We start from the raw sequence: 25,706 nt of genomic DNA on the forward strand, positions 1-25,706 counted from the left end.
CTTTGAAGAATCTTTTGAATGACAGATATTTTTTTTATAAAGTTTTCATGTTAAACATAGTAAGTTTACAAGATAAGTTGACACTTCAAATAATAACCATCATCTGCCATCACATGAAAAAAGTATTATTAAAAAAATAAAGAAAATACAAAAATAAGGAAAGATTAAACCAAAACTTATATATTTAACAAAAACGATATATAAGTAGATTATATTTATTCATAAATACTTTTAGGACTAAATGGAAACTTATATACTAATGAAATAATTCTTTATGAATAAATTTTAAATTAGTCAATTTATCAGTATATGCATTCTCTTCACAAAAAATATAAGTAACACTAAATCTGATTTTTATACAATAATTAAGAGAAATATTCTTTTGATTACAGATGAATGATAAAGACGAATTTCTTTGAATTGAATGATAGAAATTTGAAAGTATGATTCTTATTTTTTATGGAACACTATTTTAATATTAGTTTTTTTTCTATTCTTGATGCGCATTGAATTGAAATAGGACATTCTTTAATATTCGTTACGCAGAAACGTTGTGAATCAATTGTGCTTTAACTTATTAAAATTTATTACATTTTCAAATTTTGGTAAACATCTTTTAAAATTAAAAATATTAAAATTTTATATTAATTCAAACCGGAAAAAGTTTAATAATTTTGCATGATCCAACTATGTAACGAATTTTTTTCAAAATCATGTGCTGAAAAGAATGTTTTAATTGAAAACAACTAAAATACACATAAATAAATCATATTTTGTTAATAATAAATACAGGAACAAATTTATAATCTTAAATTTTTTATCAAATTAAAAAAGTAAAATTTCAATCATATTCATTAAACCATTTATAAAACTTTCATAAATTTTTTATTTATTTTTCTTCTTTCCTTTTCACTTTTCAAATTTATTTATCTTATTCCAAACAACCAAACACACATTCTAAATTTATTTATCTTAATTCACACAACCAAACAACAAATGATTGTTATTATTTTATGAAACATTATTCTAATATCAATTTTTTTCCTATTCTTTATATTATATATATATATATATTATTACATTTCCAAATTTTGGGAGACATCTTTTAAAATTATGAATATTATAATTTTATTTTTAATTCAAACAGAAAAAATTCTTGAAAAATACCAAAAACAATGTTTTAATTGCAAACTACTAAAATACACAAATAAATAAATTATATTTATTTTTTTAATTATTTTTAATAATCCCAAGGGCAAATTTATAATTTTAATTTTGTATCAATTAAAAAAAACAAAAATTTCAATCATATCCTTTCACAAACTTTCATAAATATTTTCTTCATTTCCCTTCCTTTCCGCTTTATTTTCCCTTAAATCAATTTTTTTCCTCACCCTCAAATCTACTCCTCAATCCAGAAAGCTTAAGAGATATAAGATCACTTGTAAAGTTCAGGCTTCAAAACACCAACGTAAGGCAAATTTCTATACTGTTCGGCAAAATCCATTCCATAACCTACAACAAAATAGTCTGGGCACTGCATACAAAACAAATGTAGACAGAATCAATAGATATCACTCCCAACTCATTCTGTTTCGCAGTTAGACCATAGCACTTCATGTCAGTACCATAAATATAGACACTATTGCTGCTTACAACATAATATCTAGACTCGTGCTAAAAGTGTTATCTAGGGAATAAAGAATCAGCTTAAGCAGAAAATTTGAAAACAAAAATTATCATAACTGTTGCATATCTATAATACATTTCCACCCCAAAGGTCAACTAGCCATTGATACCAGAACAAGGTATGTACTTTTCTATCATACCATGTAAATAAAGAAGAAAATAGAGAGTAAACTATTGGATAAATTTCTTAAAAAAAAAACTCAAAATAAAAAACTAAAATATATAAAATTTCTTTCATAAGTTAAAATAAAGTTATTCACGACATTTTTAAGAAAAATTGGATGAGAGAACCTCTACAAAAGTTGAGTTGCATAACTAATTTTAAGGTATGAGATAAATTTGATTGACTTTACATTCTTACCTTTTTACTTTTATACTAGACAAGTTTATCAAAGCAAGTCTCATAGAAGTTAAGAACACTGTTTAAGTTCAACAGCTATAAGATATGAAAGAAGCTCATTGGCATGTGTTGTTGTGCATAAAAAAAATCCATACTTGTAATAACCAAAAACAAGCATCATACCTCAAATCCCCGGTAGAATTTTCCTTCACCCACCAGCTGAACTTTGACTTTTCTCCTTGCAGGTTTGTCAAGGAAAGTGCACACAGAAACAGAGGATGCTCCTTTTGATTTCAAGTGCTTAATGACACTAGACAAGGTATGACCAGTATCTACAATGTCTTCAACCTAGTTCTCAATCCAATCTTAATGATTAAAACATGGATAACAATTTGGAGCAGTTTCTCCACAATCTCTTTCTTTGAAAAATCAAATAAAAATTAAAAAAAATTATGTTAAAATTATAACTAATTTGTAAAAAAATTGTTGTGTGGCTTATTTGATTTTTTTTTTACTTTTAACTTATACATAGACTAATTTTACTAGCTCAAGTAAAATTCAAATTTACTATTTTTTTTTTCATTTTCCTCCATTAAAGCTCCTACAATCATGTCCAATATAAAACACAACATAGGGGTATCAACCAATAGAAAAAGAAATCGAGAAATAAGAAAATCGGAAATTAAAAGCACAGATTCAATTGAGAAGAAGAGTGAATTAGCTAATTACTTTCATTTGAAAATAAAAAGTATTAGTTTATTTCAGCAATTTGAAAACAGTGTCGCGAGTGCAAAATAGTGGGAATACCAAGATGACGTGACGAGCGTTGATGTCCACCTTCAAATCGAAGGAAAGGGTGGGTGCACCATTGGACTCGGTTCCGGAGCCGTAGGATTCAGCTCGGACAAAATCAACGGGTACAGAGAATTCGATTTTGCGAACAATATCTGCCAAGAAGAGGAAGGCACCAGTGGCCACACCGACGACTATGGGCGGTAGAGAACAACCTGCAAAGTCGGCGGAGACTTCGGCTGCGAGCTCGGAGACACGGCGAGAAATTTGGTCCTCGCTCCACAGAATCCTCTCAATGTGGGAATGCATGGCCATGTTCAACAGATAGGGTTTCTGATATGCTTTCCACCCACACTAGGGTTTTTAATTCCGTGCCGTTTCTCATTCTATTGGAATAAACCTTAGATATTCCTTTAATTTTTTTTCTTAATTAAGTAGTAAATTTTTCAAAATTTTAACGTAAAATGATAAATAATTTTTATTAATTAAATTAAAAACGTGTTGAAATGAATTGTCTTCGTCATCCTCATTTATATAGATGATGAGAAAAATATTTTTCATTTAATTAAAAAAATAAAAATTACTTGTCTTACAACAAAACCTTATATCTTTTAATAATACATAACACAAGTAAACAAAATAATAAAACATGATAATAATCACCTACTCTATATAATAAAGCAATCAAATAAAAATAAGTGAATTAAAAAATATAAAAGAAATTTTTGGGTAAACAATAGACTACATTTATTTTATAGAAAATCAATTGAAAATACATAAGTAAGCCTTTCTTTTTTATATACTTTATTTTCTATCATTTATTTAAAATATTTTATTTATTTTTACCTCAAAATATATGAAAATTTTAACTTACCAAATTACTCACAAGTCTTAATTAACTCACTCAATGTTCTAAAGTTTTTTTTTCGTAAATATTTCTTTCATTTTAAAATAGTAGTCTTTTTTACAAAATCGATGACTTATTTTTATCTTTCTTTTTTTTGGCTGACTTTTTTTTTTATTAATTCAGATTTTATTATTATTAATTTAGATTTTATTACTCTTAAATTATTTTTTACAGGTTAGTATTTCTATTTGTATAACTCTTAGTATTCCTATTATATAACTTCCAGTAATTGTAATTTTAATATATATATATGATTGAGTAAATCAAAATGAATAAGATTAGTTTTACAATTTTATGCAATTACAGTTGCTACAACCTTTTGCCTTTTTTATTTTCTTCAATTAGTTCCTAATTTTTAACAATATTAACAAAAGTATTTTCTATTAAATTTGTATAACAAAAAATTTTCAGCCAGTGTACTGTAACATTAAAATACTATTATTTTCGAACTCAAAAAGTAAATATTTTAAGAATATACAATAATAAAATGTTTAATCAACATTTTGGTGAAGTATAATAGAAGGCCTGAAATGATGTCAAAATTAATAGAGAAAAATGTTTGACTGAAAATGTTATAAAAACAAAAAGATTTAGTATAATATTTTAAAAAGAATAAATGCATAAAAATCTTAATACTTAATTTTATAGTAAAAAATAATTTACTTAATATCAATTATTATATTTTTAATAAAATATAAAAATGGTGTACTTTAATTCACTATTTTTCTATAATATTTTACCTCTATCTTTTCTTTATATTTATGAAAGATTTATCCATACCAAAAAAAAAAAATTGTAAAGAGAACAAGTTTGCTTGATTATAATTTGTTTTAGAATAAATTACTCTTTGTCCATCTTCTTGAGTTGGTTTTAGGAAGTCTTGAGTTGGTTTTAGGATGTTTTGCATGTATAGAGATTAAGGGTCTTATATGTGGTCCTTCTAGGATATATATATATATATATATATATTTATTTTTTTAATTTTTTGTTAGTTCAGGATCATAAAGATATGTTCAGATCATGAATAAAAGTATTTTAAATACATGTTTAGCTTTCCTGTGTGATAGTTAGTTTAAATTTAAACAACTTATAACAAGTAAGAAAAGTTAATTAAGTTTTGATAGTATCTCAGGGTAGATGATCTAGATGTGCAAGTGACGTGGTCACAATATTTGATTTTATGCATGAAATGTGTGTTGTTTGAATATATTCAAATTGTTTAAATTTTAAGATGTTTGTGGTGTACTATGAATAAATGTTTTTTTGTTGTTGTAGATAATGATTAGTTATGTATGGTATGTTTGAGATATAAAGAGTTGGAAGTGTTTAAGATAAAATTTGTATAATTTGAGTGAATAGATTTTAAATGGGTTATGTTTTATATTTTAGTTGTGAAAAGTATAATATTTCAATTGAGTCAAAGTGAATCATCTTCTTATTCTTTTATAACAAAATATTTCATGTTAGGCATAAGAATTGAAGAAAAATCTTAGTTTGAACAAATTGGTTTCCTTGTTATATTTTATAGAATTTTTGAATTATGCAAAATTTTTGAGTTAAGGAGAGTTGTTGGACAAACAAAACTTTCGTTGGGCGAAATTTAAGCAATTGAAAACTTAAGAGTTTTGGTCGTTGAATGAGTCATTTAAATAAAAAATCCTAGTGATTTGGTCACTGAACAAAATTTATTTAATTAAAAACTTGATAGTTTTGGTTGTTGGACGAGTAAATTCTTGATCAATGTGTTGCTTTTATGAAAAGTTTCAATGGTTTAGCCATTGGGCAAATACTTTGGTCGTTGGATTAGCATAGTTTTCGTTGGAAGACTAAAATTCATTGAACATGTTGACACCTTTGTCTGAAAGAGGAGAATGGTGGCTAGGCAAATTGCAAATTCGTTTAGCGAGTCATGTATTGATTGAGCGAGACAATGTTTTCTTAACTTTGAAAATACATGTTTTTAAATGTCGATGTGTGGTAAACACACTTATTTTTAAGGATAAAATACTATGTTGAGAAGTCATGTATTGAATTTGAGATTTTGATGAAAATGATCCCGACTGTACTGATATCGGACTCATATAGAGAAAAATATTAGGTGGTGAGAGATGATGAAAAATTCTATGACCTAGTCTGCGGTGTGAAAAAGAATTGTGTTTGGTGGGTTATATGGATTTACTCTATCATATGAGTGGATTGAATTCCTATTTTGTAGCTTTGTTATGGTAACAACTTAGTGAATGTAGTATGACAGATGCAAATCTTTGAGTCAAATTCAATGCATGAGTCTTTCAGGAGTAGAGTCAACAGTCTATGATGTATGATGTTAGTAGATCATAGCATGAGATGTAACAATTTTGTTGTGAAATAAACATTTGATTTCTAATAGATATTTGTGCGTGTGTGTGTATTTTTGAAGTTTTTATTTCCTTTTCTTAAAAATGTGTATATGTATATATTTTGATTCCATATGAGAAGGGAAGCTTTATTTTAATTTTTTTTTAAAATAAAAACATGTGTGTTGTGTGTGTTTTTCTTGAATAATTTAGAAAATAAATTATATTGTCATTCTTTTTGTCCTGAAATTTTCTTCCGTATTTATCTTTTTCTATCTTCATACCAAAATTCTTAAATTAATTCTTAAGAATATTTATAAAAATATATATATTGATGTTTTTTTAGACACAAATTAAACAAATTCTATCAAAAACTAAATTGTTTCTCATATTAGCATTACATACTTTAGCTCCATTATACGATAAGTTTAAGACATCCAAAATTCACAACTCGTGACGTGTTAAATGTGTAATAAACTCTTCTTTAATGAAGCCACTAGATGTCGTAATTCATATGACATATGCTATTCTCACGTGAATAAAGATATCATACAATACCTTTTTTTGAGTGACAATATCATTGGATACATACATTTGAGCAACTCAGTCGATACATTTGCTTAAACAACCATAATTTTGTTTTAAAAGATAACATACGATAGTTAGACTGAGAGTCTAAGAGTTTTGATTATAACAAAACATTATAAGGTGTCAAAGACGTGCATAATCAAATCAAAGCAGAAGTTGTCATATTCAACGTCTAACAATAAGAAGATGATGAACAATACATTATGATGAAGGATATCATTAAAGATATTCAAGATCATAATATTTAAGTATCAACGTTCACATTTGGAATCAAAGAAGAAACAAATCAAATTACATTAAAGACCAAGACACAAAAGAATCAATCAGATTGAAGAATTCCCATATCTAGCGTCTAACAGTCATGTGAATAAGGAGAAGAGTCAAAGCTTCAACGGTCATAATCTAAATACTATATAAAGACATTGAAGATGAAAAAGACAACACACAACTACACTAGATACAAGAGAATACAAAGCAATCAAAGTTATTGTAGTGTGTAATCTTTTGTGCGAAAATTTTGTATATTTGTTGTTTAAAACACTTATTGTTTGGGGAATGAGTCTTGCACAGTAAATCCTTCGTTGTGTGAAGATAACCTTGTGTGCTTTTATTGTTGCTCTCTGTTTGAGAATGTTTCTCACTTGTTGAAAAGTTGTTGTCTCAGAGGGAGATTAAGATTTATTACCTGGAGAGGTGATTAATACTTGTTACCTGGAGAGGTGAGAATACTCATTATCTAGAGAAGTGGAGAATATTTGTTACCTGGAGAGGTGAAAAATACTTGTTACCTAAAGAGATGTAGAATACTCTACCTGAAGAGGTTGAGAATACTCCCAAAAAAGGTGTATAATACTTGTGTTAGTAAAGACTCTTATGCTGGTTGCTTAAGGGGATTTGATGTAGTTCTAGTGTTTTGGGGTGAACCAGTGTGCATACTTTTCTCTATCCCTTGCCTATTATAATTTGTGATTGATTGTGTTTTTTATTAAGCGAATTGAGTTTTAGGCTTCATTCAACCACCCTTATAGAGCCAATTGTAAGTGATGGTATTAGATGACACACTCGTTTAAACAATACCTGATACATTTTTGTAAATAACCATAATTTCACAGAATAAGAGTATTAAATGATACACTTACTTAAATGACTCAAAAGATACTTATGCATCAACACCAAGACAATTTCAAAAATCTACTACATTTTAACTCAAAAGAGCAATCTTACTACAGTACATAACATTATTTCTTACAAAATAAAATCAATGAATTTATCTTACTAATTCAAAAGGAGAATTTCAAATACATGAAAAGAGAAAATTTTAGACTCAACATGTAAAGGAAGAACTTTAGACTATACATACCACACAAGCACTATTAGCTAAAATACATCCTATTCGAACTTTAGACTATACATACCACACAAGCACTATTAGCTAAAATACATCCTATTCTAAATTCATCAGCAAAGATCATCCAATATAACTTTCAGCAAAACTAAACAGTCCCTTGACTCTCCAACAACTATAAGATACTATCGAACTATGATGAGATTTAAATAAATGGGAGGAATTAGTTCTCCGAAAAAACATTTTAAATCAAATTGTATATGCTTTTGTTTCATGCACGTAATAATTCTAACCTATACCCTATCACTAATGCTAATGTGAAATGATAGAATGTCATCTTTAATTTTTAAATAGGGGTATGGGGTGTAAGTCTTTTTATAATATGTTTTCGAATTTTGTTTTTCAATAATTCCTTTTCTGAAATATGTTTCTAGAAAAAAAAAATTATAATTTATTATTTATATGTTGAATTTGTCTTTCTAGAATGAGATTTTGATTTTCCAATTCTATTCCATAATTTCATTTCTAAAACATAAAAAAAAAAAACTATTCTGAATTTCTTTTTTCAGAACATAATTTTCAATTCCAGATAGCATGAAACACAAGCAATTCTTAAATTTCAAAAATTATAGGATGCAGGTTAGAGTTGATCGGGTGCCTAAAGAAAAAGGTGAAACGAATTGTGAAATAGGCACCCGATAGAGTTCAGTAAAGCCTTTGGGATGTTATTACACCATTTTGATTGAAAGTTTCTTATAAATAAGAATATTATTCTAATAAAATAATTGTTTAAATAATAAAAAAAAACTTATATAAATATCTCTACACTTTATATACGTACATGATCTATATTAAAATAACTTTTATATATAAACAACTATTGCGAATAACTCGTTACGGTAAATACGCACAACTATTGCAGAAAAGGTTAAGGCACAAAATACACTGATAAATAGTAATGACGAATCCGTATAAACCATTGCTGCTATAATGATAGTACCAGACTATAAACCTAAGTTGCATTTGTAATTCATCACCACAGAATCCACCTTAGTTGGATTTTCCAATTGAAACACATAAAATCAATAACTTAATAAATTAAAAGAGTGAAGGATGAGTCTAACAAAATCCCATTTCAATTGTCTGAAAAGCCAAAATTGTTTCCAAAGCTAATAAAACGAACTCTACTGCAAACTCAGTCCTAAATAAAAATAATGATGAAAAAGTCGAAAAAATGCTAAATACCGAGACAAAATTGCTAAAAAGTCTACTACCAAAACAAAACCTTAAAACCCTCCAATATCATCACCCCCTATATCATCTGAAAAATTAATAATCCCACAAAAAAATGATATGATATTGGTGAAAATGTCTACTCGTTAGACCTGATGTTGCTTCATTCATTCACAGACAATGATCCAATCTGATCACCAACTGCAGAATCAGGTGTAGCCTCATACAATACCTGCATTGCCTCAGACACCTTTGTCTTCAGGTCCTCAGGAGATTCAATGAGATTGATTACTTCTGACTGGTCCATTTCCAGCAACATTCCAGTCACCTTCGCTGTGTATTGGTTTAATGTGAGACGCTCCACAAGAGGGTATAAATGTTCCCCCAACATCTGTTAAATTCAACAATTTAAACCAATCAGTACACTTATCAAACAAGTATTATTACAAAAATTGTAGTTATAAATTGAATAGCAAGTCAACGTCATTGTAAACTTATCCTTTTAAAGCAAACAGATAAATTAATAAAAGACAGTTTAATCCTACAAAATGTTCACTGAATTAACTAGTTAAAGTGGGCATATGAAATCTGTTATTTTCATACATGTGTTTATAGATAACACTTCAATTCAAATTTAGTTCATCTTTAGAGGAACTGAATTTCAATCCTATATTTATTCATAGATTTAACTAGTGGGTGTGATTTGTCCTTTACATATTCAAACTAAAAATACAATTTATACATACCATGCGTTGGTTTTCTGGAGTGGCAGATGCAAGAGCGGATGCAAGTGTAGTAGACACTGCTCCAGAACGCTGACCATCATTAGGTGCTGCATTAATTCCAGAACCATCAAAGTGCATAGTAGTTGGACCATTTCGACCATTAGACATGTATCGAAACCCTTGGTTGGAATTACGATGTAGCATCAGCTTTGAAACAATGAATTGTTTTCAATAATGACAACATAATTGTAAGATTACAACTATTTAGTTCCAAAAGAATTATAGAATAATCACCTGGTTCTGTTGCACCGGTTGAAAGTTTCCATTTCGTCGAACTCCTGTCCTGTGTCCAGACTGACCCTGCCTTTGAAGGTGGTAAGGAGTAATGAAATTGGGGGCAAATCCAGGCCGCATACCAGGCAAAATTTGCTGTTGGAATGAATATCCAGCAGGCTGTGGTGGTATGAAGCCAGGGGTGCCTTGACCAAAATATAATTGTTGAGGAGCAAGTCTTGGTGCCCCTGGATGATACACAGGAATGCCAGCAGGCAGAGGTGTCATTCCACCCGATGTTCGGATTTGAGCAAAATGAGCCTGAACAAAATCAATTTGTTACCGTCCATCAAATTCAAGGAAAACTGCTAAGATGATTATAAAAAGAATAATATTTTTTTAGGATACAACATGCTGATTCAAAATAAATAAATAAAAACAGCAAAACAGAAAAACTCAAAGAACCAAAATAAGACACTAACATCATAAGGCACATACATCATAAAGCACAGATGAATATTTCAACAAATACAATTAAAAAAAGCCAGTTAACTACCACTGTGATTTACTCAATAAGAAAGTATTTAAAATTTAAAACATATAAGAATAATTAACAATAAGATTAAAGGAAAGTGTAACCTGTAAATGAGCTTTCCTCTCTTCTTTACGTTGTGCCACAGCAACATAAAGAGGCTTTCGTCCAATCAACTTGCCATTCATTTCATTCAACTAGACAACACATGATAAAAAGGTTACCCATCCAATAACAAAATATAACAGGTAGCATCACCTAATCTATATGCTAGATTTTTTTAACCAAACAAAATTATGACTTACAGCTTTACTTGCTTCCTCCGGAGTAGAAAAAGCAACAAAACCAGACCCCTTGCTATGTCCATTTGAATCCACAGTCACCTAACAAATTCAATGTACAATCATTTGCTCAAATTATATTATAATGATAAAATCAATCAGTATTGTCATCCGCTCAAATAGTAATGATAAGCTCAAATAGTACAGATAAAATCAACAGGAATTTCCATTTGCTCAAATAATAATGATAAAATGAACCAATATTAACATTCGTTTAATAATGACCATTCAGTTAAATAATATAAAAAAAACAACAAATAAAAAGCTAAGTGGATGCATGAGATAGACAAAAATAAGGATGAACAAAAATGTTGTGTAGTATTTGACACTGCACATATAAAACAAGACATACACAATATGAATATTTTTCATGTCACATACCTTGCAAGATGTTATAGTCCCAAACTCAGAAAAAAGATCTCTCAGTTTCTCATTACTGAAGTTGTCATCAAGATTTTTCAAATACAAATTAGCACCTTGTAATTTTTCATATCTACTTATTCTTTCTTGCTCAATTTTAGCTTTCAACTCGGCCTCTCTTTCTGCTTTCTTCTGAGCTCTCCCTACGTATAAAACCTTGTCATCAATGGTAGAGCCATTTAGCACTTCAACTGCAGCAGCTGCTGAATCTGGACTCTGGAAATTTACAAAACCAAAACCTCTAGACTTCCCATTCATATCTTTCATGAGAGTGGCACTAGTTATCGTACCATATGATCCAAATAACTTAGTAAGGTCGTCATCAGTGAATGTTTCAGAAAAATTTTTCACATAGACATTAGTAAATTTGGGTGATCCATTTGTCCGAACCTGACGCCGAATAAAGAGTCCAACATAAACTTGCTTGTCATTGATCAACATGCCATTCAACTGTTTGATTGCATTCTGAGCAGCATCTTCGTTGTCAAACTGAACAAATCCATACCCTTTTGACTGGCCAGTAACGGTATCAGTAGCCACCTTACAAGAAAGTACAGTGCCAAAAGCAGCAAAAGTGTCATGCAATGCTTTGTTATCAATTGAGGTATCCAGGTTTTTGATGAACACATTGCCATGTCCACTTTTCCGAATGCTTGGATCACGTTGAGAAAACATAATTCGAATCGGTTTTCCATTAACAGGAGTGAAGTTCAAAAGTTCCATGGCATTGGATGCTGTGATAAAATTGTCAAAAAGTTAGACAGCCTCGGGATAAAAAATACAGATTAAGAAAAAAAAAAACAGCAAAAACATTTCAATGCAGGTAAGTGTACGTCCTTCAAACTGTCAAACAACAAGCCAATCTTACACATTTACAACTATTCTATCAGTTGTTCTTATGATATGATGAATCTTCTATCCTATAAAACATCGACTCCAACATGAACACTAAGGACATCTCTTTTAGTATGAAAAAAGATCGAACATTAATTCATTTATTTTTTATATCTTACACACATATATATGTATATATTAAATGATTTACATTTCGATGCAAAGAAATCAATTTCCCCTCAATACCGATCATGATAAAAACTAAATATAAAGAGAATCCACATATCATACAAAAGATTATAAAAAATAAATAAGTTTAGAATAAAACTAACCATCCTGAGCGGTCGAAAAATTGACATAAGCGTAACCGAGAGAGGATCGCTTGCTCTGATCCCTGCAAACCCTAATTGAAACAATCTGAGCAACCTGACTGAAAAGATCATAAAGTTGCTCCTCATTCACATTGCCATCGAGATCACCCACGTACAGCGAGGCATTCGAAAATGGTCCTCCGCCCAATGCTGTTGACGGAGCCGCTGTTGCAGTCACAGACTGAGTCATCGGTGAGGAAACAACCGCTGCTGCCATTCACTATTCTTTGGCAAAAATAAAATAAATAACTGATACTCAATGGAAAGGAGATGATAAAAAGGGATAGCAAGTATAAATTTGAAGAGAGATGAAAATTTGTGAAAAAATTAATATAAATGAATTCTAGTTGTTATAATTTGGAGATATCATTCTCCTTTTTAGGATTTTTTTTTTCTTCTCTTTTTTTCGCCACTCAAAATAGAGAACTGAGGAAGAGGAGGAAGTTAGGGAGAAAGATTTGGCTTTTGTAGAACGTCTGCTTAGTTTTTGTAATCACAACTTTTTTTTTTTTTTCTCTCTCTTTTTCTCTCTCAGTAACGTATCATATATAAAATAATTGAATCCTTAATAAATATATATTCAATGCAAAATTTAATTCAATAATTAAAATAAATTTATTGATTTATCAATATTTAAGTAATTGTCTATGATTTAATTTTATAAATTTATAGTTTTAATTCTACATCTTAATTTTTCATTATTATTAATTTAAATTGTTATCTTTCCTAATCATTAAAAAGTTTGCATTTTTTTCTATTTAGATGTTGTAGTCATGCAATGCATACTTATGGATGAAAATATAATCGGAGATAAAATTATTTTTATTTATATTTTCCGTACCTGTTTTAATTTTAACAGAAAATATTTGTATTGGCTGAATATAGGTACAAGTATAATATTCAATTATTTTATGGAAACAAGAATAATTATGTACATATTTATTTGTTTATTTAAATACTTATCTCATATTTAAATTACAAAAACATCTTTAAGTTATTATGTAATTTAAAATGTTTATATTAATTATTATTATTTAGTTCTTGGTTTCGTAATTTATATGTTCGATTATACATTTGATTATAATTTATTTTTAAGTCATATATTTGATATTTTTATTTTTTTATCTAATTATTTGATATTTGTTAATATTTTTATTTAATATTTATATGATTATAATTTTTTATTTCTTGATATTTGACATATGAAAAAGAAAAAAATGTATATTTTGATATAAAAAATTATAATATCATGTTTATTGTTTATAAGTATAAGTACAAATACATCATTCCTCCATAAAAAATGGGAGTAAAACAAAATATTCATACCATTAAACAAAAATGAATTTTAACTTTGATAATTGGGATGGAATAGTGAATCTCACACTTAATCCTACTCTGTAAATTATTGTTATAAATTAAAACTAGAATAAATGTTTGATTAAGTTACTAATAATTTTGAATATATATAATTATAGATAAATATTTAATTTATTAAATGATATTTTTTTTAATTTCGTAAAATTACAACTTTAATTGGTTTACTATAGGTTATAGTTTAAATTAAAGATAATGATGTGTAGTTGTCGTTATCTTTAAAATAATTTAAAATATAATTTCAGAATTTTAAAAATAATTTTAATTTTTTGAAAACTTTTTTTTTGTAAAATATACTACTCCTATTATCATCCTGATATTAACTTACAACTACTCCCATTCCATTCTCCTTTTCATTCTCAAAATCATCTATATTATTGTTTATATTATTGTTGCTATAACTACTATTATTATATAATCCTTAATTATTAACATAAAATATATATGTGTAAATATTAAATAATTACTTACATTAAATAGATAGTAAAGTAAATTACTAAATCAAGTACATTATAATATTATATCATTATTTGAAAGATCTTTGTATTTGAAAAAACAAATCAGTCAATGATTTTAAAATATTTTGCTTTTATAATTGATTTTATTTTTATATTTCTATGATTTTAATGATTTAATTTTAAAATATTTAGTGATTTGATTTATGATTTCTCATAATTCAAATCTAACATTAATATTATTTATGGTTTTATTTTATTTTATTCTAGTTAGTATCATTGGTTCTATTTTTTAACTAAAAAATAATTAAGAAATTAAAACAATATCTTATATTTAGGAATATGAACAGAAAATCGAATAATATACCATTTATATTTTTTAAAATCTCATTAAATGTGAGGATAGAAAAATATATTTACTTTTTATCTATAGTAAAAATCTTCAAACCTTTGTTAGGTGTCATTCTCTAGTGAGAAAAAACTGTTTTTTGCAATAAGATTTTTTCTATTTGACTTTCTCTTTTATTTTTATTAATTGTGATTGCAAAACACAAAATATATTGTAACTCTAACTTTAACTTTACTTTTACAATTAAAAATAAATAATTTATGTTTGTTTCTATATAATTAGAATTTTTTTTTACATGTTATTAGTATTGAGTATATGAAGTCATTAGGTCTTCAATTTCTCATATTTGTACACTTCAACCTTCAAGCTAGTTTATGATATATGTATATAGGTTAAAAAATCATATTTATTATCTTTCATCTTAAGATTCACCTATTGTGATATGTGGGAGATAAGTTGATTTCAATTAGACTTAAATGTACTTAATTATGATTGGTAAGGTGTTTAACGCGAAATGCTCTTTAATGTTGTTATACTTCGTATCTGACTAAAATTGCTTATGTGATGTGATGTCTAAGAGTTGAATGTACTCCTTAAAATCTTAATAGTAAAATGTGATTAAAAAACTCTATTATATCAATCTCTTATTCTTAACTATTTTATACTTCAATCATTATGAGAACTAATTTACTCCATTTTAGGAGAAAAAATTCTTTTACCACAAATAAATTGGAATTCAATTGATTTCAGACTAAACCTCTCCATCATCGGTTATTATGTGACAACTTATTTATAACTTATCAAATTTATCAAATGTTCGTTATAACTTATCAACGATTATAATTTATCAATTGTCCCTTGTAACTTGACAATTGTCTATTATAACTTCTTAACTTTTCGTTATAACTTTTCAACTATTTATTATAACTTATAAACACTGTCCGTTATAACTTATCAACACGGTTCGTTATAACTTATCAACACTCTCCATTATAACTTATCAACCCGATATGTTATAACTTATCAAGATGGTCTGTTATAACTTATCAACTGCCCATTATAACTTATCAATTGTCCATTATAACTTATCAATTGTCTGCTATAACTTGTTAATGGTCCGTTATAACTTATTAATTGTTCGTTATAAGTTATTAATTGTTCATTATAACTTATCAAACCCAGTCGGTTATAAATTATCATATAACTTATAAAAATTGTCCATTACAACTTATCAACATTGTCCGTTATAACTTATTAACCCTGTCTGTTATAACTTATCAATTGTCCGTAATAACTTATCAATTGTCCGTTATAACTTATCAATAGTGTGTTATAACTTATCTACTGTCCATTTTAACCTATCAATTGTCTGTTATAACTTATTAATTGTCCGTTATAACTTATCAACACGGTTCGTTATAACTTATCAACACGGTTCGTTATAACTTATCTACACGATCCGTTATAGCTTATCAACACTCTCCGTTATAACTTATCAACCCGATCTGTTATAACTTATCAAGATTATCTGTTATAACTTATCAACTGTTCATTATAACTTATCAATTGTCCATTATAATTTATCAATTGTCTGTTATAACTTGTCAACGGTCTGTTATAACTTGTTAATTGTCCGTTATAACTTATTAATTGTTCATTATAACTTATCAAACCCAGTCTGTTATAAATTATCAACACTGTTCGTTATAACTTATCAAAATTGTCCATTACAACTTATCAACATTGTCCGTTATAACTTATCAACACTGTTGGTTATAACTTATCAACAGTGTCTGTTATAACTTATAAATCGTGTCCGTTATAACTTATCAACCGTCCGTAATAACTTATCAATTGTCCGTTTATCAATTGTCCGTTATAACTTATCTACTGTCCATTATAACTTATCAACCGTTCGTTATCATTTATCTACTATCCGTTATAACTTATATAGTGTCAGTTATAACTAACCATTATTGATTAATAAAATATATCATTTTCTTATTTTTTTTCTCCTTTCTTTATATCAGATATATAAAACTAATATATGTGTCAAGATAAAAAAAATTGACTTTTAGGAAAAAAAAATTCTTCTCTTTTTTCGCCACTCAAAATACAGAACTGAAGAAGAGGAAGAAATTAGCGAGAAAGATTTGGCTTTTGTACAACGTGATACCTTCTTTTTAGCTTTTGTAATGACAATTTTTTTTTCTCTCACCTAACATATCTCATCATGATATATAAAATAATTTGGGATCCTCAATAATTATATATTCAATGCAAAATTTAATTGAATAATTAAAATAAATTTATTGATTTATCAATATTTAAATAATTGTCTATGCTTTAATTTTATAAATTTATAGTTTTAATTTTACATTTATAGGCATTATTTTCTTAATTTTTCATTATTATTAACTTTTTTTAAAGTTTAATTTTTTTTTATTTGGTATCGAATGTTGTTAGCAAACTAACACATCCTCTAGTTTCCAACTGATTTCCTCCTACCAAAACCAAAGGTTATAAATAAGGCTGGTGAGAGGAAGGGATACCAACTTTTGAAAGGTAGACCAATATAAAATGTTAAATAAGTTTTCCTGTTGAATAAGAACTTTTTTAAACTGAATGTTGGCTAATGTGGCCGGATCATTATTTTAGAGTTGTGGTCATTTAGACTAAAATCATGATCTGCTTTCTTGCTTAATATTATAAGTAACTCATGTGAATATTATTAGTAAATGAAGTATGCATTTTGCTTTGGTGCAATTTTTATGAAAAGATATTAATTATAAAAGTAAATTGAATCTTTATCACATATTTTTATTTTTCATAATAGGTGGAATAGGTGAAAAAAATGAAGTTTAAGATTTCTCACACCTTTCATGGAGGTAATGCATGTGCTCAAAAGTTTTTTAACTTAGGAGGTTTTCATAGAAAATAAGTTGAATTGTCTGTTATAACTTATCAACAATCTGTTATAACTTATCAACAATATGTTATAACTTGTCAATTGTCTGTTATAATTTATCAATTATCCGTTATAACTTATTAATTATTCGTTATAACTTATCAACCCTCTTTGTTATAAACTATCAACATTGTCCATTATAACTTATCAAAATTGTCCATTATAACTTATAAATATTGTGTGTTATAACTTATCAACATTATTCGTTATAACTCATCAACATTGTCCGTTATAACTCATCAACATTATTCGTTATTGATATGTCCGTTATAACTTATCATAATTGTCCGTTATAACTTATTAAAACTGTCCATGATAACTTATCAACAGTGTCCGTTATGACTTATCAACCGTGTCCGTTATAATTTATCAATATTATCCGTTATAACTTATCAACACTCTCCATTATAACTTTTATCAACTGTCAGTTATAACTTATCAACACTATCTGTTATAACTTATCAATTGTTCGTAATAACTTATCTATTGTCCGTTATAATTTATCAACTGCTCGTTATAACTTATCTATTGTCCATTATAACTTATCAACTGTCCGTTATAACTTAACAACTGTCTGTGATAACTTATCAATTGTCCGTTATAACTTATCTCAGGATATATAAAATAATTTGGGATCATCAATAAATATATATTCAATGCAAAATTTAATTGAATAATTAAAATAAATTTATTGATTTATCAATATTTAAGTAATTGTCTATGATTTAGTTTTATAAATTTATAGTTTTAATTCTACATTTTTAGGCATTATTTTCTTAATTTTTCATTATTATTAACTTTGTTTAAAGTTTACATTTTTTTTATTTGGTACAAAGGTTGTTAGGAAACTAACACATCTTCTTGTTTCCAACTTTTTTCCTCTTACCAAAACTAAAGGTTATCAATAGGGCTGATGAGAGAAATGAGATACCACATTTTGAAAGGTAGACTAGTATAAAATGTTAAAACTGATTAATAAGAACTTTTTTAAATTGAATGTTGGCTAATGTGGCAGTAATCACCATTTTAGAGTTGTGGTCATTTAGGCTAAAATCATCATCTGCTTTCTTGCCGAAAGTTATGTTATAGCAAATCCTTTGCAACAACAGTATTAATTGTGCCTCTGACCTAACCTTGTTAGGATTATATAGAAAGATCTCATGTGAATATTATAAGTAACTATGTGAATATTATTAATAAATGAAGAATGCATTTTGGTTTAATGCAATTGTTACGAGAAGATATTAATTATAAAAGTAAATTGAATCTCTATCAAATATTTTTATTTTTCATAATAGGTGGAATATGTGAAAAAAACAGGTTTAAGATTTCTCACATCTTTCGTGGAGGTAATGCATATGTTCACAAGTTTTTTAACTTAAGTGTATTCATAGAAGATAATTTCAATTGTATCTTATAACTTGTCAACGATCTTTTATAACTTGTCAACTGTCTGTTATAAGTTATCAAACGGTTTGTTCTAACTTATACACGGTCCGTTATAACTTGTCAATTGTATGTTAAAACTTATCAATTGTCCGTTATAACTTATCAACATTGTCTTTTATAACTTTTCAACCCTCTCTATTATAAATTATCAACATTGTCCGTTATAACTTATCAAAATTGTGCATTATAACTTATCAACATTGTCCGTTATAACTTAACAACATTGTCCGTTATAACTTATCAAAATTTGTCCATTATAACTTATCAACATTGTTCGTTATAACTTATCAACAGTGTCCGTTATAACTTATCAATATTGTCCGTTATAACTTATTAACACTGTCTGTTATAACTATCAATTATAACTTATCAACAATGTCCGTTATAACTTTTATCAACTGTCTGTTATAACTTATCAATTGTCCATTATAACTTATCAACACTGTCCGTTATAACTTTTATCAATTTTCCGTTATAACTTATCAATTGTTTGTAATAACTTATCAATTGTCCGTTATAACTTATCCACTGTTTATTATAGCTTATCTATTGTCCATTATAATTATAATTTATCAATAGTCCGTTATAACTTATCTCAGGATATATAAAATAATTTGAGATACTCAATAAATATATATTCAAAGCAAAATTTATTTGAATAATTAAAATAAATTTATTGATTTATCAATATTTAAGTAATTGTCTATGATTTAGTTTTATAAATTTATATTTTTAATTCTATATTTTTAGACATTATTTTTTTAATTTTTCATTATTATTTACTTTGTTTAAAGTTTAAAATTATTTTATTTGGTACCGAATGTTGTTAGCAAACTAACTCATCATCTTGTTTCCAACTGATTTCTTCCTACCAAAATCAAAGGTTATGAATAGGGCTGGTGAGACAAAGAGGATATCAGCTTTTGAAAGGCAGACCAATATAAAATGTAAAATAAGTTTTCCTAATGAATAAATTTTTTTTTAAATTGAATGTTGGCTAATGTGATCGTGATCACCATTTTAGAGTTGTGGTCATTTAGGCTAAAATCATCATCTGTTTTCTTGCCGAAAGTTACAACAAATCCTCTGCAAGAACAGTATTAATTGTGTCTCTCACCTGACATTGTTAGGATTATATAGTATGAATATTATAAGTAACTCATGTGAATATTATTAGTATATGAAGAATACATTTTTGGGTTGGTGCAATATTATGAGAAGATATTAATTATAAAAGTAAATTGAATCTCTATCAAATATTTTTATTTTTCATAATAGGTGGAATATGTAAAAAAAACAGGTTTAAGATTTCTCATATCTTTCGTGGAGGTAATGCATGTGCTCACAAGTTTTTTAATATAAGATAATTTCAATTGTATCTTATAACTTGTCAACGATCCTTTATAACTTGTCAATTATCTGTTATAACTTATAACTTATACACGGTCTGTTATAACTTGTCAATAGTCTGTTATAGCTTATCAATGGTCCGTTATAAATTATTAATTGTTTGTTATAACTTATCAACATAGTCTTTTAGAACTTTTCAACCCTCTCTGTTATAAATTATCAACATTGTCCGTTATAACTTATTAACATTGTCTGTTATAACTTATCAACAGTTTCCATAATAACTTATCAATATTGTCCGTTACAAGTTATCAACACTGTCTGTTATAACTATCAACTGTCCATTATAACTTATCAACACTGTCCGTTATAACTTTTATCAACTGTCTGTTATAACTTATCAATTGTCAATTATAAGTATCAACTGTCTGTTATAACTTATCAAAATAGTCCATTATAACTTATCAACACTGTTCGTTACAACTTATCAACAGTGTCCGTTATAACTTATCAATATTGTCCGTTATAACTTATCAACACTGTCTGTTATAACTATGAACTGTCCGTTATAACTTTTATCAACTGTCCGTTATAACTTATCAATATTGTCCGTTATAACTTATCAACACTGTCTGTTATAACTATGAACTGTCCGTTATAACTTTTATCAACTGTCCGTTATAACTTATTAATTGTTCGTTATAACTATCAACTGTCTGTTATAACTTATCAACACTGTCTGTTATAACTTTTATCAACTGTCCGTTATAACTTATATATTGTCCGTAATAACTTATCAATTGTCCGTTATAACTTATCAACTGTCCGTTATAACTTTTATCAACTGTCCGTTATAACTTATATATTGTCCGTAATAACTTATCAATTGTCCGTTATAACTTATCAACTGTTCGTTATAACTTATCTACTGTTCGTTATAACTTATCTACTGTCCGTTATAACTTTTATCAACTGTCCGTTATAACTTATATATTGTCCGTAATAACTTATCAATTGTCCGTTATAACTTATCAACTGTTCGTTATAACTTATCTACTGTCCGTTATAACTTATCTAAGGATATATAAAATAATTTGGGATCCTCAATAAATATATATTGAATGCAAAATTTATTTCAATAATTAAAATAAATTTATTGATTTATCAATATTTAAGTAATTGTCTATGATTTAGTTTTATAAATTTATAGTTTTAATTCTACATTTTTAGACATTACTTTCTTAATTTTTCATTATTATTTACTTTGTTTAAAGTTTTAATTTTTTTTATTTGGTACCGAATGTTGTTAGCAAACTAACACATCCTCTTGTTTCCAACTGATTTCCTGCTACCTAAATCAAAGGTTATGAATAGGGCTGGTGAGAGAAAGGGATACCAACTTTTGAAAGGCAGACCGATATAAAATGTTAAATAAGGTTTCCTGATGAATAAGAACTTTTTAAATTGAATGTTGGCTAATGTGGTAGTGATCACCATTTTAGAGTTGTGGTCATTTAGACTAAAATCATCATCTGCTTTCTTGTCGAAAGTTATGTTACAACAAATCCTCTGCAAGAACCGTATTAATTGTGCCTCTCACCTGACCTTATTAGGATTATATAGAAAGATCTCATGTGAATATTATAAGTAACTCATATGAATATTATTAGTATATGAAGAATACATTTTGGTTTGGTGCAATTGTTATGAGAAGATATTAATTATAAAAGTAAATTGAATCTCTATCAAATATTTTTATTTTTCATAATAGTTGGAATATGTGAAAAAACAGGTTTAAATTTCTCACATCTTTCGTGGAGGTAATGCATGTGCTCACAAGTTTTTTTAACTTAAATGTATACATAGAAGATAATTTCAATTGTATTTTATAACTTGTCAACGATCCTTTATAACTTGTCAAATTGTCTGTTATAACTTATCAACCGTCCTTTATAGTGTTTAAACAAGGAGTAGTAGACGTGGAGGAGATCCTTCAAATGGCGCACCTCAAGTCTTGGATGTGGTTAAAGCATAGGGGTCAATTCTTTAGTCACTCATTTGCAGAGTGGGTATTGAATCTATTATTATGTATCAGAAGCTATAACTAGTGTAACTCAAAGTATCCTTAGCCTAAGCCCATGTATGGCTGGGTACAGGCCTTGCTGTGGAATGTTTAGACGAAAAGTACAGGTATGAAGAAAGACTAGAGATTATCAAGTTGGAAAAGATAATGACTACTTAATCTGGAGCTATGCAGAAGCATCAGAAGGCAGCTCACATTGGTTGGATGCTGGTAGGGTGACCTGGTAAGGAGCTGATGTGGAGAATTACAGGATGTGTAGGTGCAGGTTTGGGGCTCCCCTAATCCAGTAATTTGGCAAAGCAGATGGTATAGGTGAGTGGTGTTGGCAACAAGGAATGGTACAGGAAGTTACATGGTTGTAGGCACTGGAGGTAGGTGCACGAGCCTTGCTGCAACAGTGATTAAATATACAGTGGTGATGTGTGATTGGCATGTTGGAGTCTAGAATAAGGAGACTATGCCAACTGGTCAAAGTGGTGGTACTGGTCTGAACTACAGAAGGTTGAAAGGTGGATGAAGTAAGGTGCTCAAAGTCTTATGGAGCAAAGATTGCTTGTTTAAGCACAATTGAAGTGCGTATGAAGAAAGAAGTGCCACATGAAGAAAGAAGTCGTGGCACGGTTACTGCTAGAAATATCTTTTGAGGGGAGGATGCCAGATAAAAGGTTGGAAAGGGTGGAAAGTTGGAAAGGGTGGAAGGTATTGATGAGGTGTTGATGAAATGATTGGTGAATGTGTGAAGAGTTTGCCCTCACTGTGGAGGGTGAAATCATATTTTCGAAAGTGTTTTTGGAGTCAAATGAATGGATAGGAGAAGATGGTGGAATGACATGGCTAACGCAATTCGTTGATAACTACTGTGATCATGATAAGCTGCTGCTAGAAATAGGGTGATGGTTTTATTGTATGGTGGTATTGATAACTGGTTGTAGGTATAACCTCTTGGAATTGAGCAAGGGATCTTCAAAAGGAAAATAATATTTGTTTTTATAGGCATGTTTTAAGGGGCCATTCTGGTACAGGGTGTATGGTGCAAGAACAGTATTAATTGTGCCTCTCACCTGACCAGGATTATATAGAAAGATCTTATGTGAGTATTATAAGTAACTCATATGAATATTATTAGTATATGACGAATGGTGGTAGTAACACAATTCGTTGATAACTACTGTGATCATGATAAGCTGCTGCTAGAAATAGGGTGATGGTTTTATTGTATGGTGGGATTGATAACTGGTTGTAGGTATAACCTCTTGGAATTGAGCAAGGGATCTTCAAAAGGAAAATAATATTTGTTTTTATAGGCATGTTTTAAGGGGCCATTCTGGTACAGGGTGTATGGTGCAGGAACAGTATTAATTGTGCCTCTCACCTGACCTTATAGGATTATATAGAAAGATCTCATGTAAATATTATAAGTAACTCATGAATATTATTAATATATGAAGAATACATTTTGGTTTGGTGTAATTGTTATGAGAAGATATTAATTATAAAAGTAAATTGAATCTCTATCAAATATTTTTATTTTTCATAATAGGTGAAATAGGTTAAAAAAATCAGGTTTAAGATTTCTCACATCTTTCATGGAGGTAATGCATGTACTTACAAGTTTTTTTACCTTAGGTTCATTCATAGAAAATAATTTTATTGATATAATAGACTTTTATCTAGTTTATCTTAAAATTATTTATTAACAAGTACAAATTACCTAAATATAGTTTTTATTAGATTTTTTATATATGGATTTTGTCTTCATCGCTCCATATTTGTTTGTATTTCTTTTTTTTTTTCCTTTTTTTAATAATACTTTTTTTCAAGTGATAACAAATGGTTATTGATATTTGAGGTGTCAACCTAACTAAGATGTCAAATTTCATAGTGGTGTCTAACATTATAACTTTATAAAAAAAAATACTTTTGGTGATAAGTTTTGGTTTGTTATCATTTTTTAATTTTAAAAAAATACCAAAAGTGTTTATTTAGATGTTGTATTCATAGAATAATTTGGGATGAAAAATAATGGCCAATAAAATTATTTTATTTATTTGTTAATTTATTATTATTATATATATATATATATATATAAAAATTGGGGTAACAAAAGTTTTATCATTGTTTCTGGAAATTGTCCGAACATGTTTTGATTTTAAGGGGAATGTGTGTTTGAATGGTACGGATACAAATATAATATTCAATTTTTTTATTGAAAGATGTTTGTGCGTATAAATACTATTTTAAATTACTAAAATACATTTAATTTATAATATAACTTAATAAATTTATATTAATTTCTTAGTTTTGTAATTTATTTTTAGATTTCACATTTGATGATTTTTACTCTTTTATATAATAATTTTTAGGTTTCACATTTGATGATTTTTACTTTTTTATATAATCATTTGACATTTATATATACTTTATTTGATATTTATACGATTATAATTTTTTTTAACATTTGACGTGGATAAAAGAAGAGATGTATCTTTTGAAATTAAACAATTGCTAATATCATATTTTCTTTGTTATTTTCTTTGTTATGATCTTTATTTTTTTTTCAAATATTTGGAATAGAAATGGTTCCCGACAGAAATGAAGATATTGTAGACGTGCATGGAGATAATGGAGATGAAGATGAAATTTTACTTTGATAATAGAGATTGAATAGTGAATTCCAACTTATGAGTTGTCATCCTTATTATGTAAATTATTGTTAAAAAATAAAATTAGAATAAATTTATATAGATATTTTTCAACCATTCTCTAATGGATTATGTTATTAATAATTTTTAATATCAATAATTTAAGATAAATATTTAATTTATTAAATTATATTTTTTAATTTTGTAAAATTAAAAAAAAAATTATAGTTTAGAGTTTAAATTAAAGATAATGGTTTGTAGTTGTTGTTCTCTTTAAAATAATTTAAAATATAATTTCAGAATTTTATAA

At 27.6% G+C, this 25,706-nt stretch overlaps 2 protein-coding genes across 3 annotated transcripts; both read right to left on the reverse strand.

Annotated features, from left to right (window-relative positions):
• Positions 1-1,260: 1,260 nt before the first annotated feature.
• On the reverse strand, positions 1,261-3,224 carry LOC137828698 (uncharacterized). The gene is made up of 3 exons (XM_068635380.1): positions 2,837-3,224; positions 2,213-2,377; positions 1,261-1,537 (listed from the first exon to the last, which is right to left on the reverse strand). The coding sequence occupies exons 1-3, from the start codon at positions 3,134-3,136 to the stop codon at positions 1,439-1,441; spliced, it is 564 nt and encodes a 187-aa protein (XP_068491481.1). The 5' UTR covers positions 3,137-3,224; the 3' UTR covers positions 1,261-1,438.
• A 5,840-nt stretch (positions 3,225-9,064) lies between these two features.
• On the reverse strand, positions 9,065-13,195 carry LOC137828375 (polyadenylate-binding protein 5). 2 transcript variants are annotated; one of them, XM_068634912.1, is made up of 7 exons: positions 12,688-13,195; positions 11,483-12,255; positions 11,066-11,143; positions 10,868-10,957; positions 10,250-10,549; positions 9,977-10,159; positions 9,065-9,621 (listed from the first exon to the last, which is right to left on the reverse strand). In XM_068634912.1, the coding sequence occupies exons 1-7, from the start codon at positions 12,941-12,943 to the stop codon at positions 9,394-9,396; spliced, it is 1,908 nt and encodes a 635-aa protein (XP_068491013.1). In that variant the 5' UTR covers positions 12,944-13,195; the 3' UTR covers positions 9,065-9,393. The 2 variants fall into 2 exon arrangements, with proteins under 2 accessions (XP_068491013.1, XP_068491012.1); XM_068634911.1 differs by having other exon boundaries at positions 9,977-10,162.
• Positions 13,196-25,706: the final 12,511 nt, after the last annotated feature.

This window comes from Phaseolus vulgaris, chromosome 7, assembly GCF_000499845.2.
Source record: "Phaseolus vulgaris cultivar G19833 chromosome 7, P. vulgaris v2.0, whole genome shotgun sequence".
NCBI lineage: Eukaryota > Viridiplantae > Streptophyta > Magnoliopsida > Fabales > Fabaceae > Phaseolus > Phaseolus vulgaris.